The sequence below is a fragment of the Oncorhynchus masou genome, chromosome 29, assembly GCF_036934945.1.
Source record: "Oncorhynchus masou masou isolate Uvic2021 chromosome 29, UVic_Omas_1.1, whole genome shotgun sequence".
In the NCBI taxonomy this organism is placed as follows: domain Eukaryota; kingdom Metazoa; phylum Chordata; class Actinopteri; order Salmoniformes; family Salmonidae; genus Oncorhynchus; species Oncorhynchus masou.
In genome coordinates, this window is record NC_088240.1 from 100582280 (window position 1) to 100600215 (window position 17936).

Sequence of the window (17936 nt, forward strand, 5' to 3'; positions counted from 1 at the left end):
CTGGCTAAATGCTGCTGTAATGACATCACACTAACTGGCTAAATGCTGCTGTGATGACATCACATCCCACTGACTGGCTAAATGCTGCTGTAATGACATCACATCCCACTGACTGGCTAAATGCTGCTGTAATGACATCACATCCCACCGACTGGCTAAATGCTGCTGTAATGACATCACACCGACTGGCTAAATGCTGCTGTAATGACATGTTATGAAATCACATCCTACCGACTGGCTAAATGCTGCTGTAATGACATCACATCCCACCGACTGGCTAAATGCTGCTGTAATGACATCACATCCCACCGACTGGCTAAATGCTGCTGTAATGACATCACATCCCATCGACTGGCTAAATGCTGCTGTAATGACATCACATCCCATCGACTGGCTAAATGCTGCTGTAATGACATCACATCCCACCGACTGGCTAAATGCTGCTGTAATGACATGTTATGAAATCACATCCTACCGACTGGCTAAATGCTGCTGTAATGACATCACATCCCACCGACTGGCTAAATGCTGCTGTAATTACAAAACATCCCACTGACTGGCTAAATGCTGCTGTAATGACATCACATCCCACCGACTGGCTAAATGCTGCTGTAATGACATCACATCCCACCGACTGGCTAAATGCTGCTGTAATGACATCACATCCCACCGACTGGCTAAATGCTGCTGTAATGACATGTTATGAAATCACATCCTACCGACTGGCTAAATGCTGCTGTAATTACAAAACATCCCACTGACTGGCTAAATGCTGCTGTAATGACATCACATCCCACCGACTGGCTAAATGCTGCTGTAATGACATCACATCCCACCGACTGGCTAAATGCTGCTGTAATGACATCACATCCCATCGACTGGCTAAATGCTGCTGTAATGACATCACATCCCACCGACTGGCTAAATGCTGCTGTAATGACATCACATCCCACCGACTGGCTAAATGCTGCTGTAATGACATCACATCCCACTGACTGGCTAAATGCTGCTGTAATGACATCACATCCCACCGACTGGCTAAATGCTGCTGTAATGACATCACACCGACTGGCTAAATGCTGCTGTAATGACATCACATCCCACCGACTGGCTAAATGCTGCTGTAATGACATCACATCCCACCGACTGGCTAAATGCTGCTGTAATGACATCACATCCCACTGACTGGCTAAATGCTGCTGTAATGACATCACACCGACTGGCTAAATGCTGCTGTAATGACATCACACCGACTGGCTAAATGCTGCTGTAATGACATCACATCCCACCGACTGGCGAAATGCTGCTGTAATGACATCACATCCCACCGACTGGCGAAATGCTGCTGTAATGACATCACACCGACTGGCTAAATGCTGCTGTAATGACATCACATCACACCGACTGGCTAAATGCTGCTGTAATGACATCACATTCCACCGACTGGCTAAATGCTGCTGTAATGACATCAGATCCCACTGACTGGCTAAATGCTGCTGTAATGACATCACATCCCACCGACTGGCTAAATGCTGCTGTAATGACATCACATCCCACCGACTGGCTAAATGCTGCTGTAATGACATCACATCCCACTGACTGGCTAAATGCTGCTGTAATGACATCACACCGACTGGCTAAATGCTGCTGTGATGACATCACATCCCACTGACTGGCTAAATGCTGCTGTAATTACAAAACATCCCACTGACTGGCTAAATGCTGCTGTAATGACATCACATCCCACCGACTGGCTAAATGCTGCTGTAATGACATCACATCCCACCGACTGGCTAAATGCTGCTGTAATGACATCACATCCCATCGACTGGCTAAATGCTGCTGTAATGACATCACATCCCACCGACTGGCTAAATGCTGCTGTAATGACATCACATCCCACTGACTGGCTAAATGCTGCTGTAATGACATCACATCCCACCGACTGGCTAAATGCTGCTGTAATGACATCACATCCCACCGACTGGCTAAATGCTGCTGTAATGACATCACATCCCACCGACTGGCTAAATGCTGCTGTAATGACATCACATCCCACCGACTGGCTAAATGCTGCTGTAATGACATCACATCCCATCGACTGGCTAAATGCTGCTGTAATGACATCACATCCCACCGACTGGCTAAATGCTGCTGTAATGACATCACATCCCACCGACTGGCTAAATGCTGCTGTAATGACATCCCACCGACTGGCTAAATGCTGCTGTAATGACATCACATCCCACCGACTGGCTAAATGCTGCTGTAATGACATCACATCCCACCGACTGGCTAAATGCTGCTGTAATGAAATCACATCCCACTGACTGGCTAAATGCTGCTGTAATGACATCACACCGACTGGCTAAATGCTGCTGTAATGACATCACATCCCACTGACTGGCTAAATGCTGATGTAATGACATCAATCCCACTGACTGGCTAAATGCTGCTGTAATGATATCACATCCCACCGACTGGCTAAATGCTGCTGTAATGACATCACATCCCACCGACTGGCTAAATGCTGCTGTAATGACATCACATCACACCGACTGGCTAAATGCTGCTGTAATGACATCACATCCCACCGACTGGCTAAATGCTGCTGTATTGACATGTTATGAAATCACATCCCACCGACTGGCTAAATGCTGCTGTAATGACATCACTTCCCACCGACTGGCTAAATGCTGCTGTAATGACATCACATCCCACCGACTGGCTAAATGCTGCTGTAATGACATCACACCGACTGGCTAAATGCTGCTGTAATGACATCACATCCCACCGACTGGCTAAATGCTGCTGTAATGACATCACTTCCCACCGACTGGCTAAATGCTGCTGTAATGACATCACACCCCACCGACTGGCTAAATGCTGCTGTAATGACATCACATCCCACCGACTGGCTAAATGCTGCTGTAATGACATGTTATGAAATCACATCACACTGACTGGCTAAATGCTGCTGTAATGACATCACATCCCACCGACTGGCTAAATGCTGCTGTAATGACACGTTACACTGTCATGTGATGTGATTCAGTGAAGAGAATAACATTGCTGCTCCAGAGGTTAGTTGTATGACTGCGGTATGCGCTGACCTTTGGTTTGCTGTGGCCAATCACTGAAAGCACCAGCTGCCAGTAGTGGCAAAACAACACCCTGATTTAACCTCATGAAATCACGAAAGCAGCGGCATTAGTTGCTAGATTACCTACATACGGTTGTTTTTGGGGGGAATGTCCGTGGAAAATGCCCGGAAGAACACAAAACGAACATGTAATTTTGAATAGCCCGTCACACTAAGTTATTATAAATCTCAACTCGAGATGAACGAGAGTTATTAGTAAAAGCTCTGTCACGCAGACACAACGCCACAACACTGAGAACCTACCGGAGTCTGTGAAGCCCGTGATGGCCTGGGAATATTTGTCCAGCGCATCAGCAAACTGTCCATTCTTAAAGAACAGGTTTCCCTCGTTCTTAAGCCGGGCCAGCGGTGGGGGCAGGGCCCCACAAGGGGCGTCGAGGTTGCTTCCATCTCCCCCAACCGGCCGGGCTCCCTTAGAGTCCCTCCTGCCAGAGCCCTGAGCTCCGTTCCACAGACCCTTGTCCGACGTCGAATCCTGTTGGTTCACCTTGTACTTCTCTGCAATGCCTCCCCGGTTTTTCCAGTGGCTTCCGTGTGAATTGTGGTCTGTGTGCGGGCTGGGGCCCCCTTCCCCTCCTCTGCCGTGGGGCTTCTTCTGAGCATTTCCCATGTCTCCCCTCTCGGCAGGAGCAACAGCAGCACTCTCCCCTCCCACTGCCTCGCTCGGCTCAACCGGACAAGCTGCCGAGCACAGAACACACCCACAGGAAGCAGTCAGCGGTTACATCACAGTGGGGGGAGGGGTTGATAGAGTTTCAGGAAGTCTCTCTCTCTCTCTCTAACAAGGCAGCCCAGCAAGCCGTTGGTGATGCAGAGAGAGAGAGGGGGAGGGGTGGAGAACAACCACACACACACACACACACGATCTGGTCTGAAGAATGAGACAGAGGCTAGGGGGGAATGGCAGATAGTCAGTAGGAGGTCATATTCTCCTAGACAGAGGGGGGAATGGCAGATAGTCAGTAGGAGGTCATATTACTGAGACAGAGGGGGAATGGCAGATAGTCAGTAGGAGGTCATATTAGTGAGACAGAGGGGGGATGGCAGATAGTCAGTAGGAGGTCATATTACTGAGACAGAGGGGGAATGGCAGATAGTCAGTAGGATGTCATATTACTGAGACAGAGGGGGGATGGCAGATAGTCAGTAGGAGGTCATATTACTGAGACAGAGGGGGAATGGCAGATAGTCAGTAGGAGGTCATATTACTGAGACAGAGGGGGAATGGCAGATAGTCAGTAGGAGGTCATATTACTGAGACAGAGGGGGAATGGCAGATAGTCAGTAGGAGGTCATATTACTGAGACAGAGGAGGGAATGGCAGATAGTCAGTAGGAGGTCATATTACTGAGACAGAGGGGGAATGGCAGATAGTCAGTAGGATGTCATATTACTGAGACAGAGGGGGGAATGGCAGATAGTCAGTAGGAGGTCATATTACTGAGACAGAGGGGGGAATGGCAGATAGTCAGTAGGAGGTCATATTACTGAGACAGAGGGGGAATGGCAGATAGTCAGTAGGAGGTCATATTACTGAGACAGAGGGGGAATGGCAGAAAGTCAGTAGGAGGTCATATTACTGAGACAGAGGGGGAATGGCAGATAGTCAGTAGGATGTCATATTACTGAGACCGAGGGGGGAATGGCAGATAGTCAGTAGGAGGTCATATTACTGAGACAGGGGCTAGGGGGAATGGCAGATAGTCAGTAGGATGTCATATTACTGAGACAGAGGGGGAATGGCAGATAGTCAGTAGGAGGTCAGATTACTGAGACAGAGGGGGAATGGCAGATAGTCAGTAGGAGGTCATATTAGTGAGACAGAGGGGGAAATGGCAGATAGTCAGTAGGATGTCATATTACTGAGACAGGGGCTAGGGGGAATGGCAGATAGTCAGTAGGATGTCATATTACTGAGACAGAGGGGGAATGGCAGATAGTCAGTAGGATGTCATATTACTGAGACAGAGGGGGAATGGCAGATAGTCAGTAGGATGTCATATTACTGAGACAGAGGGGGAATGGCAGATAGTCAGTAGGATGTCATATTACTGAGACAGAGGGGGAATGGCAGATAGTCAGTAGGAGGTCATATTACTGAGACAGAGGGGGAATGGCAGATAGTCAGTAGGAGGTCATATTACTGAGACAGAGGGGGAATGGCAGATAGTCAGTAGGAGGTCATATTACTGAGACAGAGGGGGAATGGCAGATAGTCAGTAGGAGGTCATATTACTGAGACCGAGGGGGAATGGCAGATAGTCAGTAGGAGGTCATATTACTGAGACAGAGGGGGAATGGCAGATAGTCAGTAGGAGGTCATATTACTGAGACAGAGGGGGAATGGCAGATAGTCAGTAGGATGTCATATTACTGAGACAGAGGGGGAATGGCAGATAGTCAGTAGGAGGTCATATTACTGAGACAGAGGGGGGTTGGCAGATAGTCAGTAGGATGTCATATTAGTGAGACAGAGGGGGATGGCAGATAGTCAGTAGGAGGTCATATTACTGAGACAGGGGCTAGGGGGAATGGCAGATAGTCAGTAGGATGTCATATTAGTGAGACAGAGGGGGAATGGCAGATAGTCAGTAGGAGGTCATATTACTGAGACAGGGGCTAGGGGGAATGGCAGATAGTCAGTAGGATGTCATATTACTGAGACAGGGGCTAGGGGGAATGGCAGATAGTCAGTAGGATGTCATATTACTGAGACAGGGGCTAGGGGGAATGGCAGATAGTCAGTAGGATGTTATATTACTGAGACAGAGGGGGGGATGGCAGATAGTCAGTAGGATGTTATATTACTGAGACAGGGGCTAGGGGGGGAAATGGCAGATAGTCAGTAGGAGGTCATATTACTGAGACAGAGGGGGGAATGGCAGATAGTCAGTAGGAGGTCATATTACTGAGACAGAGGGGGAATGGCAGATAGTCAGTAGGAGGTCATATTACTGAGACAGAGGGGGAATGGCAGATAGTCAGTAGGAGGTCATATTACTGAGACAGGGGCTAGGGGGGAATGGCAGATAGTCAGAAGAATGTAATACTACTGAGACAGAGGGGGGGTTGGCAGATAGTCAGTAGGATGTCATATTAGTGAGACAGAGGGGGAATGGCAGATAGTCAGTAGGATGTTATATTACTGAGACAGAGGGGGAATGGCAGATAGTCAGTAGGAGGTCATATTACTGAGACAGAGGGGGAATGGCAGATAGTCAGTAGGAGGTCATATTACTGAGACAGAGGGGGAATGGCAGATAGTCAGTAGGATGTCATATTACTGAGACAGAGGGGGAATGGCAGATAGTCAGTAGGATGTCATATTACTGAGACAGAGGGGGAATGGCAGATAGTCAGTAGGAGGTCATATTACTGAGACAGAGGGGGAATGGCAGATAGTCAGTAGGAGGTCATATTACTGAGACAGAGGCTAGGGGGAATGGCAGATAGTCAGTAGGAGGTCATATTACTGAGACAGAGGGGGAATGGCAGATAGTCAGTAGGAGGTCATATTACTGAGACAGAGGGGAATGGCAGATAGTCAGTAGGAGGTCATATTACTGAGACAGAGGGGGAATGGCAGATAGTCAGTAGGAGGTCATATTACTGAGACAGAGGGGGAATGGCAGATAGTCAGTAGGAGGTCATATTACTGAGACAGAGGGGGAATGGCAGATAGTCAGTAGGAGGTCATATTACTGAGACCGAGGGGGAATGGCAGATAGTCAGTAGGAGGTCATATTACTGAGACAGGGGCTAGGGGGAATGGCAGATAGTCAGTAGGATGTCATATTACTGAGACAGAGGCTAGGGGGAATGGCAGATAGTCAGTAGGAGGTCATATTACTGAGACAGAGGGGAATGGCAGATAGTCAGTAGGATGTCATATTACTGAGACAGAGGGGGAATGGCAGATAGTCAGTAGGAGGTCATATTACTGAGACAGGGGCTAGGGGGAATGGCAGATAGTCAGTAGGAGGTCATATTACTGAGACAGAGGGGGAATGGCAGATAGTCAGTAGGAGGTCATATTACTGAGACAGAGGGGGAATGGCAGATAGTCAGTAGGATGTCATATTACTGAGACAGAGGGAATGGCAGATAGTCAGTAGGAGGTCATATTACTGAGACAGAGGGGGAATGGCAGATAGTCAGTAGGAGGTCATATTACTGAGACAGGGGCTAGGGGGGGAATGGCAGATAGTCAGTAGGAGGTCATATTACTGAGACAGAGGGGGAATGGCAGATAGTCAGTAGGAGGTCATATTACTGAGACAGAGGCTAGGGGGGGAATGGCAGATAGTCAGTAGGAGGTCATATTACTGAGACAGAGGGGGAATGGCAGATAGTCAGTAGGATGTCATATTACTGAGACAGAGGGGGGAATGGCAGATAGTCAGTAGGAGGTCATATTACTGAGACAGGGGCTAGGGGAATGGCAGATAGTCAGTAGGATGTCATACTGAGACAGAGGGGGAATGGCAGATAGTCAGTAGGATGTCATATTACTGAGACAGAGGGGGAATGGCAGATAGTCAGTAGGAGGTCATATTACTGAGACAGGGGCTAGGGGGAATGGCAGATAGTCAGTAGGATGTCATACTGAGACAGAGGGGGAATGGCAGATAGTCAGTAGGATGTCATATTACTGAGACAGAGGGGGGAATGGCAGATAGTCAGTAGGAGGTCATATTACTGAGACAGAGGGGGAATGGCAGATAGTCAGTAGGATGTCATATTACTGAGACAGAGGGGGAATGGCAGATAGTCAGTAGGAGGTCATATTACTGAGACAGAGGGGGAATGGCAGATAGTCAGTAGGATGTCATATTACAGAGACAGAGGGGGAATGGCAGATAGTCAGTAGGAGGTCATATTACTGAGACAGAGGGGGAATGGCAGATAGTCAGTAGGAGGTCATATTACTGAGACAGAGGCTAGGGGGAATGGCAGATAGTCAGTAGGAGGTCATATTACTGAGACAGAGGGGGAATGGCAGATAGTCAGTAGGAGGTCATATTACTGAGACAGAGGGGGAATGGCAGATAGTCAGTAGGACGTCATATTACTGAGACAGAGGGGGAATGGCAGATAGTCAGTAGGAGGTCATATTACTGAGACAGAGGGGGAATGGCAGATAGTCAGTAGGAGGTCATATTACTGAGACAGAGGGGGGAATGGCAGATAGTCAGTAGGATGTCATATTACTGAGACAGAGGCTAGGGGGGGAATGGCAGATAGTCAGTAGGAGGTCACATTACTGAGACAGAGGGGGGATGGCAGATAGTCAGTAGGATGTCATATTACTGAGACAGAGGGGGGAATGGCAGATAGTCAGTAGGAGGTCATATTACTGAGACAGAGGGGGAATGGCAGATAGTCAGTAGGAGGTCATATTACTGAGACAGAGGGGGGATGGCAGATAGTCAGTAGGATGTCATATTACTGAGACAGGGGCTAGGGGGGAATGGCAGATAGTCAGTAGGATGTCATATTACTGAGACAGAGGGGGGAATGGCAGATAGTCAGTAGGAGGTCATATTACTGAGACAGAGGGGGGAATGGCAGATAGTCAGTAGGAGGTCATATTACTGAGACAGAGGGGGGAATGGCAGATAGTCAGTAGGAGGTCATATTACTGAGACAGAGGGGGAATGGCAGATAGTCAGTAGGAGGTCATATTACTGAGACAGAGGGGGAATGGCAGATAGTCAGTAGGATGTCATATTACTGAGACAGAGGGGGAATGGCAGATAGTCAGTAGGATGTCATACTGAGACAGAGGGGGAATGGCAGATAGTCAGTAGGAGGTCATATTACTGAGACAGAGGGGGGAATGGCAGATAGTCAGTAGGATGTCATATTACTGAGACAGAGGGGGAATGGCAGATAGTCAGTAGGAGGTCATATTACTGAGACAGAGGCTAGGGGGGGAATGGCAGATAGTCAGTAGGAGGTCATATTACTGAGACCGAGGGGGAATGGCAGATAGACAGTAGGATGTTATATTACTGAGACAGAGGGGGAATGGCAGATAGTCAGTAGGATGTCATATTACTGAGACAGGGGCTAGGGGGAATGGCAGATAGTCAGTAGGAGGTCATATTACTGAGACAGAGGCTAGGGGGGGAATGGCAGATAGTCAGTAGGAGGTCATATTACTGAGACAGGGGCTAGGGGGAATGGCAGATAGTCAGTAGGAGGTCATATTACTGAGACCGAGGGGGGAATGGCAGATAGACAGTAGGATGTTATATTACTGAGACAGAGGGGGGAATGGCAGATAGTCAGTAGGATGTCATATTACTGAGACAGAGGGGGAATGGCAGATAGTCAGTAGGAGGTCATATTACTGAGACAGAGGGGGGAATGGCAGATAGTCAGTAGGAGGTCATATTACTGAGACAGAGGGGGAATGGCAGATAGTCAGTAGGATGTCATATTACTGAGACAGAGGCTAGGGGGGGAATGGCAGATAGTCAGTAGGAGGTCATATTACTGAGACAGGGGCTAGGGGGAATGGCAGATAGTCAGTAGGATGTCATACTGAGACAGAGGGGGGAATGGCAGATAGTCAGTAGGAGGTCATATTACTGAGACAGAGGGGAATGGCAGATAGTCAGTAGGAGGTCATATTACTGAGACAGAGGGGGAATGGCAGATAGTCAGTAGGAGGTCATATTACTGAGACAGAGGGGGGAATGGCAGATAGTCAGTAGGAGGTCATATTACTGAGACAGGGGCTAGGGGGAATGGCAGATAGTCAGTAGGAGGTCATATTACTGAGACAGAGGGGGGAATGGCAGATAGTCAGTAGGAGGTCATATTACTGAGACAGAGGGGGAATGGCAGATAGTCAGTCATATTACTGAGACAGAGGGGGAATGGCAGATAGTCAGTAGGAGGTCATATTACTGAGACAGAGGGGGAATGGCAGATAGTCAGTAGGAGGTCATATTACTGAGACAGAGGGGGAATGGCAGATAGTCAGTAGGAGGTCATATTACTGAGACAGAGGGGGGAATGGCAGATAGTCAGTAGGAGGTCATATTACTGAGACAGAGGGGGAATGGCAGATAGTCAGTCATATTACTGAGACAGAGGGGGAATGGCAGATAGTCAGTAGGAGGTCATATTACTGAGACAGAGGGGGAATGGCAGATAGTCAGTAGGAGGTCATATTACTGAGACAGAGGGGGAATGGCAGATAGTCAGTAGGAGGTCATATTACTGAGACAGAGGGGGAATGGCAGATAGTCAGTAGGAGGTCATATTACTGAGACAGAGGGGGAATGGCAGATAGTCAGTAGGATGTCATATTACTGAGACAGAGGCTAGGGGGGAATGGCAGATAGTCAGTAGGAGGTCATATTACTGAGACAGGGGCTAGGGGGAATGGCAGATAGTCAGTAGGATGTCATACTGAGACAGAGGGGGAATGGCAGATAGTCAGTAGGAGGTCATATTACTGAGACAGAGGGGGAATGGCAGATAGTCAGTAGGAGGTCATATTACTGAGACAGAGGGGGAATGGCAGATAGTCAGTAGGAGGTCATATTACTGAGACAGAGGCTAGGGGGGAATGGCAGATAGTCAGTAGGAGGTCATATTACTGAGACAGAGGGGGAATGGCAGATAGTCAGTAGGAGGTCATATTACTGAGACAGAGGGGGAATGGCAGATAGTCAGTAGGAGGTCATATTACTGAGACAGAGGGGGAATGGCAGATAGTCAGTAGGAGGTCATATTACTGAGACAGAGGGGGGCATGGCAGATAGTCAGTAGGAGGTCATATTACTGAGACAGGGGCTAGGGGGAATGGCAGATAGTCAGTAGGAGGTCATATTACTGAGACAGAGGCTAGGGGGGAATGGCAGATAGTCAGTAGGAGGTCATATTACTGAGACAGAGGCTAGGGGGAATGGCAGATAGTCAGTAGGAGGTCATATTACTGAGACAGAGGCTAGGGGGGGGAATGGCAGATAGTCAGTAGGAGGTCATATTACTGAGACAGGGGCTAGGGGGAATGGCAGATAGTCAGTAGGAGGTCATATTACTGAGACAGAGGGGGAATGGCAGATAGTCAGTAGGAGGTCATATTAGTGAGACAGAGGGGGAAATGGCAGATAGTCAGTAGGATGTCATATTACTGAGACAGAGGGGGGAATGGCAGATAGTCAGTAGGAGGTCATATTACTGAGACAGAGGCTAGGGGGAATGGCAGATAGTCAGTAGGAGGTCATATTACTGAGACAGAGGCTAGGGGGAATGGCAGATAGCAGCTCATTGAGGCTTTATAGCATCCTGATCAACGCAGCCATTAGCATGAGGGATTTGACCGTTGGATTAGAGAACAAATCCCCAGATTTACAGTGGGGGGGTTGAGTTAGCTACCACAGCACAGACACACAGCCCAACACTGACCCATAGCACAGACACACAGCCCAACACTGACCCACAGCACAGACACACAGCCCAACACTGACCCACAGCACAGACACACAGCCCAACACTGACCCACAGCACAGACACACAGCCCAACACTGACCCACAGCACAGACACACAGCCCAACACTGACCCACAGCACTGACCCACAGCTCAGACACACAGCCCAACACTGACCCACAGCACAGACACACAGCACAGACACACAGCCCAACACTGACCCACAGCACAGACACACAGCCCAACACTGACCCACAGCACAGACACACAGCCCAACACTGACCCACAGCACAGACACACAGCCCAACACTGACCCACAGCTCAGACACACAGCCCAACACTGACCCACAGCACAGACACACAGCCCAACACTGACCCACAGCACAGACACACAGCCCAACACTGACACACAGCACAGACACACAGCCCAACACTGACCCACAGCACAGACACACAGCCCAACACTGACCCACAGCCCAGACACACAGCACAGACACACAGCACAGACACACAGCCCAACACTGACCCACAGCACAGACCCACAGCCCAACACTGACCCACAGCACAGACACACAGCCCAACACTGACCCACAGCACAGACACACAGCCCAACACTGACCCACAGTACAGACACACAGCACAGACCCACAGCCCAACACTGACACACAGCACAGACACACAGCCCAACACTGACCCACAGCACAGACACACAGCACAGACACACAGCCCAACACTGACCCACAGCACAGACACACAGCACAGACACACAGCCCAACACTGACCCACAGCACAGACACACAGCCCAACACTGACCCACAGCACAGACACAGCCCAACACTGACCCACAGCACAGACACACAGCCCAACACTGACCCACAGCACAGACACACAGCCCAACACTGACCCACAACACAGACACACAGCCCAACACTGACCCACAGCACAGACACACAGCCCAACACTGACCCACAGCACTGACCCACAGCACAGACACACAGCCCAACACTGACCCACAGCACAGACACACAGCCCAACACTGACCCACAGCACAGACACACAGCTCAGACACACAGCACAGACACACAGCCCAACACTGACCCACAGCACAGACACACAGCACAGACACACAGCCCAACACTGACCCACAGCACAGACACACAGCCCAACACTGACACACAGCACAGACACACAGCACAGACACACAGCCCAACACTGACACACAGCACAGACACACAGCCCAACACTGACCCACAGCACAGACCCACAGCCCAACACTGACCCACAGCACAGACACACAGCACAGACACACAGCCCAACACTGACCCACAGCACAGACACACAGCACAGACACACAGCACAGACACACAGCCCAACACTGACCCACAGCACAGACCCACAGCCCAACACTGACCCACAGCACAGACACAGCCCAACACTGACCCACAGCACAGACACACAGCCCAACACTGACCCACAGCACAGACACAGCCCAACACTGACCCACAGCACAGACACACAGCCCAACACTGACCCACAGCACAGACACAGCCCAACACTGACCCACAGCACAGACACACAGCCCAACACTGACCCACAGCACAGACACACAGCCCAACACTGACCCACAGCACAGACACACAGCCCAACACTGACCCACAGCACAGACCCACAGCACAGACACACAGCCCAACACTGACCCACAGCACAGACACACAGCACAGACACACAGCACAGACACACAGCCCAACACTGACCCACAGCACAGACCCACAGCACAGACACACAGCCCAACACTGACCCACAGCACAGACACACAGCCCAACACTGACCCACAGTACAGACACACAGCACAGACACACAGCCCAACACTGACCCACAGCACAGACACACAGCCCAACACTGACCCACAGCACAGACACACAGCCCAACACTGACCCACAGCACAGACACACAGCCCAACACTGACCCACAGCACAGACCCACAGCCCAACACTGACCCACAGCACAGACACACAGCCAGACACTGACCCACAGGACAGACACACAGCACAGACCCACAGCCCAACACTGACCCACAGCACAGACCCACAGCACAGACACACAGCCCAACACTGACCCACAGCACAGACACACAGCCCAACACTGACCCACAGCACTGACCCACAGCACAGACACACAGCCCAACACTGACCCACAGCACAGACCCACAGCCCAACACTGACCCACAGCACAGACACACAGCCCAACACTGACCCACAGCACAGACACACAGCCCAACACTGACCCACAGCACAGACCCACAGCCCAACACTGACCCACAGCACTGACCCACAGCACAGACACACAGCCCAACACTGACCCACAGCACAGACCCACAGCCCAACACTGACCCACAGCACAGACACACAGCCAGACACTGACCCACAGGACAGACACACAGCACAGACCCACAGCCCAACACTGACCCACAGCACAGACCCACAGCACAGACACACAGCCCAACACTGACCCACAGCACAGACACACAGCCCAACACTGACCCACAGCACAGACCCACAGCCCAACACTGACCCACAGCACAGACACACAGCCCAACACTGACCCACAGCACAGACCCACAGCCCAACACTGACCCACAGCACAGACACACAGCCAGACACTGACCCACAAGCACAGACACACAGCCAGACACTGACCCACAGCACAGACCCACAGCACAGACACACAGCCCAAAACTGACCCACAGCACAGACACGCAGCCAGACACTGACCCACAGCACAGACACACAGCACAACACTGACCCACAGCACAGACACACAGCCCAACACTGACCCACAGCACAGACACACAGCCCAACACTGACCCACAGCACAGACACACAGCCAGACACTGACCCACAGGACAGACACACAGCCCAACACTGACCCACAGCACAGACACACAGCCCAACACTGACCCACAGCACAGACACACAGCCCAACACTGACCCACAGCACTGACCCACAGCACAGACACACAGCCCAACACTGACCCACAGCACAGACCCACAGCCCAACACTGACCCACAGCACAGACACACAGCCAGACACTGACCCACAGGACAGACACACAGCACAGACCCACAGCCCAACACTGACCCACAGCACAGACCCACAGCACAGACACACAGCCCAACACTGACCCATAGCACAGACACACAGCCCAACACTGACCCACAGCACTGACCCACAGCACAGACACACAGCCCAACACTGACCCACAGCACAGACCCACAGCCCAACACTGACCCACAGCACAGACACACAGCCCAACACTGACCCACAGCACAGACCCACAGCCCAACACTGACCCACAGCACAGACACACAGCCAGACACTGACCCACAGCACAGACACACAGCCAGACACTGACCCACAGCACAGACCCACAGCACAGACACACAGCCCAACACTGACCCACAGCACAGACACACAGCCAGACACTGACCCACAGCACAGACCCACAGCCAGACACTGACACACAGCACAGACACACAGCCCAACACTGACCCACAGCACAGACACGCAGCCAGACACTGACCCACAGCACAGACACACAGCCCAACACTGACCCACAGCACAGACCCACAGCACAGACCCACAGCACAGACCCACAGCACAGACACACAACCCAGACCCACAGCCAGACCCACAGCACAGACACACAGCCCAACACTGACCCACAGCACAGACACACAGCCCAACACTGACCCACAGCACAGACACACAGCACAGACCCACAGCACAGACCCACAGCACAGACACACAACCCAGACCCACAGCACAGACCCACAGCACTGACCCCACAGCACAGACCCCACAGCACAGACCCACAGCACAGACCCACAGCACTGACCCACAGCACTGACCCACAGCACAGACCCACAGCCAGACCCACAGCACAGACCCACAGCCAGCCAGGCAGCCAACCAACCAGCCAGCCAGCCAGCCAGCAGGCCAGGCAACCAGCCAGCCAGTCAGCCAGCAGGCCGGGCAACCAGCCAGCCAGCCAGTCAGCCAGCCAGCCAGGCAACCAACCAACCAACCAGCCAGGCAACCAACCAACCAGCCAGGCAACCAACCAGCCAGCCAGCCAGGCAACCAACCAGCCAGGCAACCAGCCAGCCAGCCAGGCAACCAACCAAACAGCCAGCGAGCCTTGCAACCAACCAACCAGCCAGGCAACCAGCCAGCCAGGCAACCAGCCAGCCAGCCAGCCAGGCAACCAACCAAACAGCCAACCAGCCAGCCAGCCTTAATGTAATATAATAACCTCTTTGTTTAGTAGGTCTAGGATCAGTCATCATCTGATCTGGTTAAACACTTGTTGGGTGTTTAAGGAACAAACTAGAACACCTATGTCACCTTCTCATGGTAATATTATGTCTCTCTAATTCTACTCATTGGCTTAGACTTGCATTTGCATGTTTCTGTTGTTATAGAAACATGAGAAAAAGGGGTGAAGTTGTTTTTCTCATTTGCATGTTTCTGTTGTTATAGAAACATGAGAAAAAGGGGTTGGAGTTGTGTTGAATTGTGAATCATCTGAGTGTTGTTTTATAGAACAGTCAGTTAGATGTTGACTGCCTGGTGACAGACTGTACAGTACAGGGCCTGTGAAGCAGGCTACTCCAGGTCAACTACCATATCATTAAAAACCAACTGGTGGTCTCCAGGACTGGGCTGGAGGTCAGTCACTTCTAACTGGTGGTCTCCAGGACTGGGCTGGAGGTCAGTCATTTCTAACTGGTGGTCTCCAGGACTGGGCTAGAGGTCAGACACTTCTAACTGGTGGTCTCCAGGACTGGGCTGGAGGTCAGTCATTTCTAACTGGTGGTCTCCAGGACTGGGCTGGAGGTCAGTCACTTCTAACTGGTGGTCTCCAGGACTGGGCTGGAGGTCAGTCACTTCTAACTGGTGGTCTCCAGGACTGGGCTGGAGATCAGACACTTCTAACTGGTGGTCTCCAGGACTGGGCTGGAGGTCAGTCACTTCTAACTGGTGGTCTCCAGGACTGGGCTGGAGGTCAGTCACTTCTAACTGGTGGTCTCCAGGACTGGGCTGGAGGTCAGTCACTTCTAACTGGTGGTCTCCAGGACTGGCCTGGAGGTCAGTCACTTCTAACTGGTGGTCTCCAGGACTGGGCTGGAGGTCAGTCATTTCTAACTGGTGGTCTCCAGGACTGGGCTGGAGGTCAGTCACTTCTAACTGGTAGTCTCTAGGACTGGGCTGGAGGTCAGTCATTTCTAACTGGTGGTCTCCAGGACTGGGCTGGAGGTCAGTCACTTCTAACTGGTGGTCTCCAGGACTGGGCTGGAGGTCAGTCACTTCTAACTGGTAGTCTCTAGGACTGGGCTGGAGGTCAGTCATTTCTAACTGGTGGTCTCCAGGACTGGGCTGGAGGTCAGTCACTTCTAACTGGTAGTCTCTAGGACTGGGCTGGAGGTCAGTCATTTCTAACTGGTGGTCTCCAGGACTGGGCTGGAGATCAGTCACTTCTAACTGGTGGTCTCCAGGACTGGGCTGGAGGTCAGTCACTTCTAACTGGTGGTCTCCAGGACTGGGCTGGAGGTCAGTCACTTCTAACTGGTGGTCTCCAGGACTGGGCTGGAGGTCAGTCACTTCTAACTGGTGGTCTCCAGGACTGGCCTGGAGGTCAGTCACTTCTAACTGGTGGTCTCCAGGACTGGGCTGGAGGTCAGTCACTTCTAACTGGTGGTCTCCAGGACTGGGCTGGAGGTCAGTCACTTCTAACTGGTGGTCTCCAGGACTGGGCTGGAGGTCAGTCACTTCTAACTGGTGGTCTCCAGGACTGGGCTGGAGGTCAGTCACTTCTAACTGGTGGTCTCCAGGACTGGCCTGGAGGTCAGTCACTTCTAACTGGTGGTCTCCAGGACTGGGCTGGAGGTCAGTCACTTCTAACTGGTGGTCTCCAGGACTGGGCTGGAGGTCAGTCACTTCTAACTGGTAGTCTCTAGGACTGGGCTGGAGGTCAGTCATTGCTAACTGGTGGTCTCCAGGACTGGGCTGGAGGTCAGTCACTTCTAACTGGTGGTCTCCAGGACTGGGCTGGAGGTCAGTCACTTCTAACTGGTGGTCTCCAGGACTGGGCTGGAGGTCAGTCACTTCTAACTGGTAGTCTCTAGGACTGGGCTGGAGGTCAGTCATTTCTAACTGGTGGTCTCCAGGACTGGGCTGGAGGTCAGTCACTTCTAACTGGTAGTCTCTAGGACTGGGCTGGAGGTCAGTCACTTCTAACTGGTGGTCTCCAGGACTGGGCTGGAG

At 51.4% G+C, this 17936-nt stretch overlaps 1 protein-coding gene across 1 annotated transcript in view; it reads right to left on the bottom strand.

The window, feature by feature from the left end:
• LOC135519880 (sperm-associated antigen 1-like) overlaps window positions 1-17936 on the bottom strand; it is a 38363-nt gene that overhangs the window by 9767 nt on the left and 10660 nt on the right. The window contains exon 12 of the mRNA XM_064945081.1: window positions 3407-3844. Coding sequence (XP_064801153.1) covers window positions 3407-3844 — 438 coding nt within the window. The remainder of the gene's footprint in view (window positions 1-3406; window positions 3845-17936) is intronic.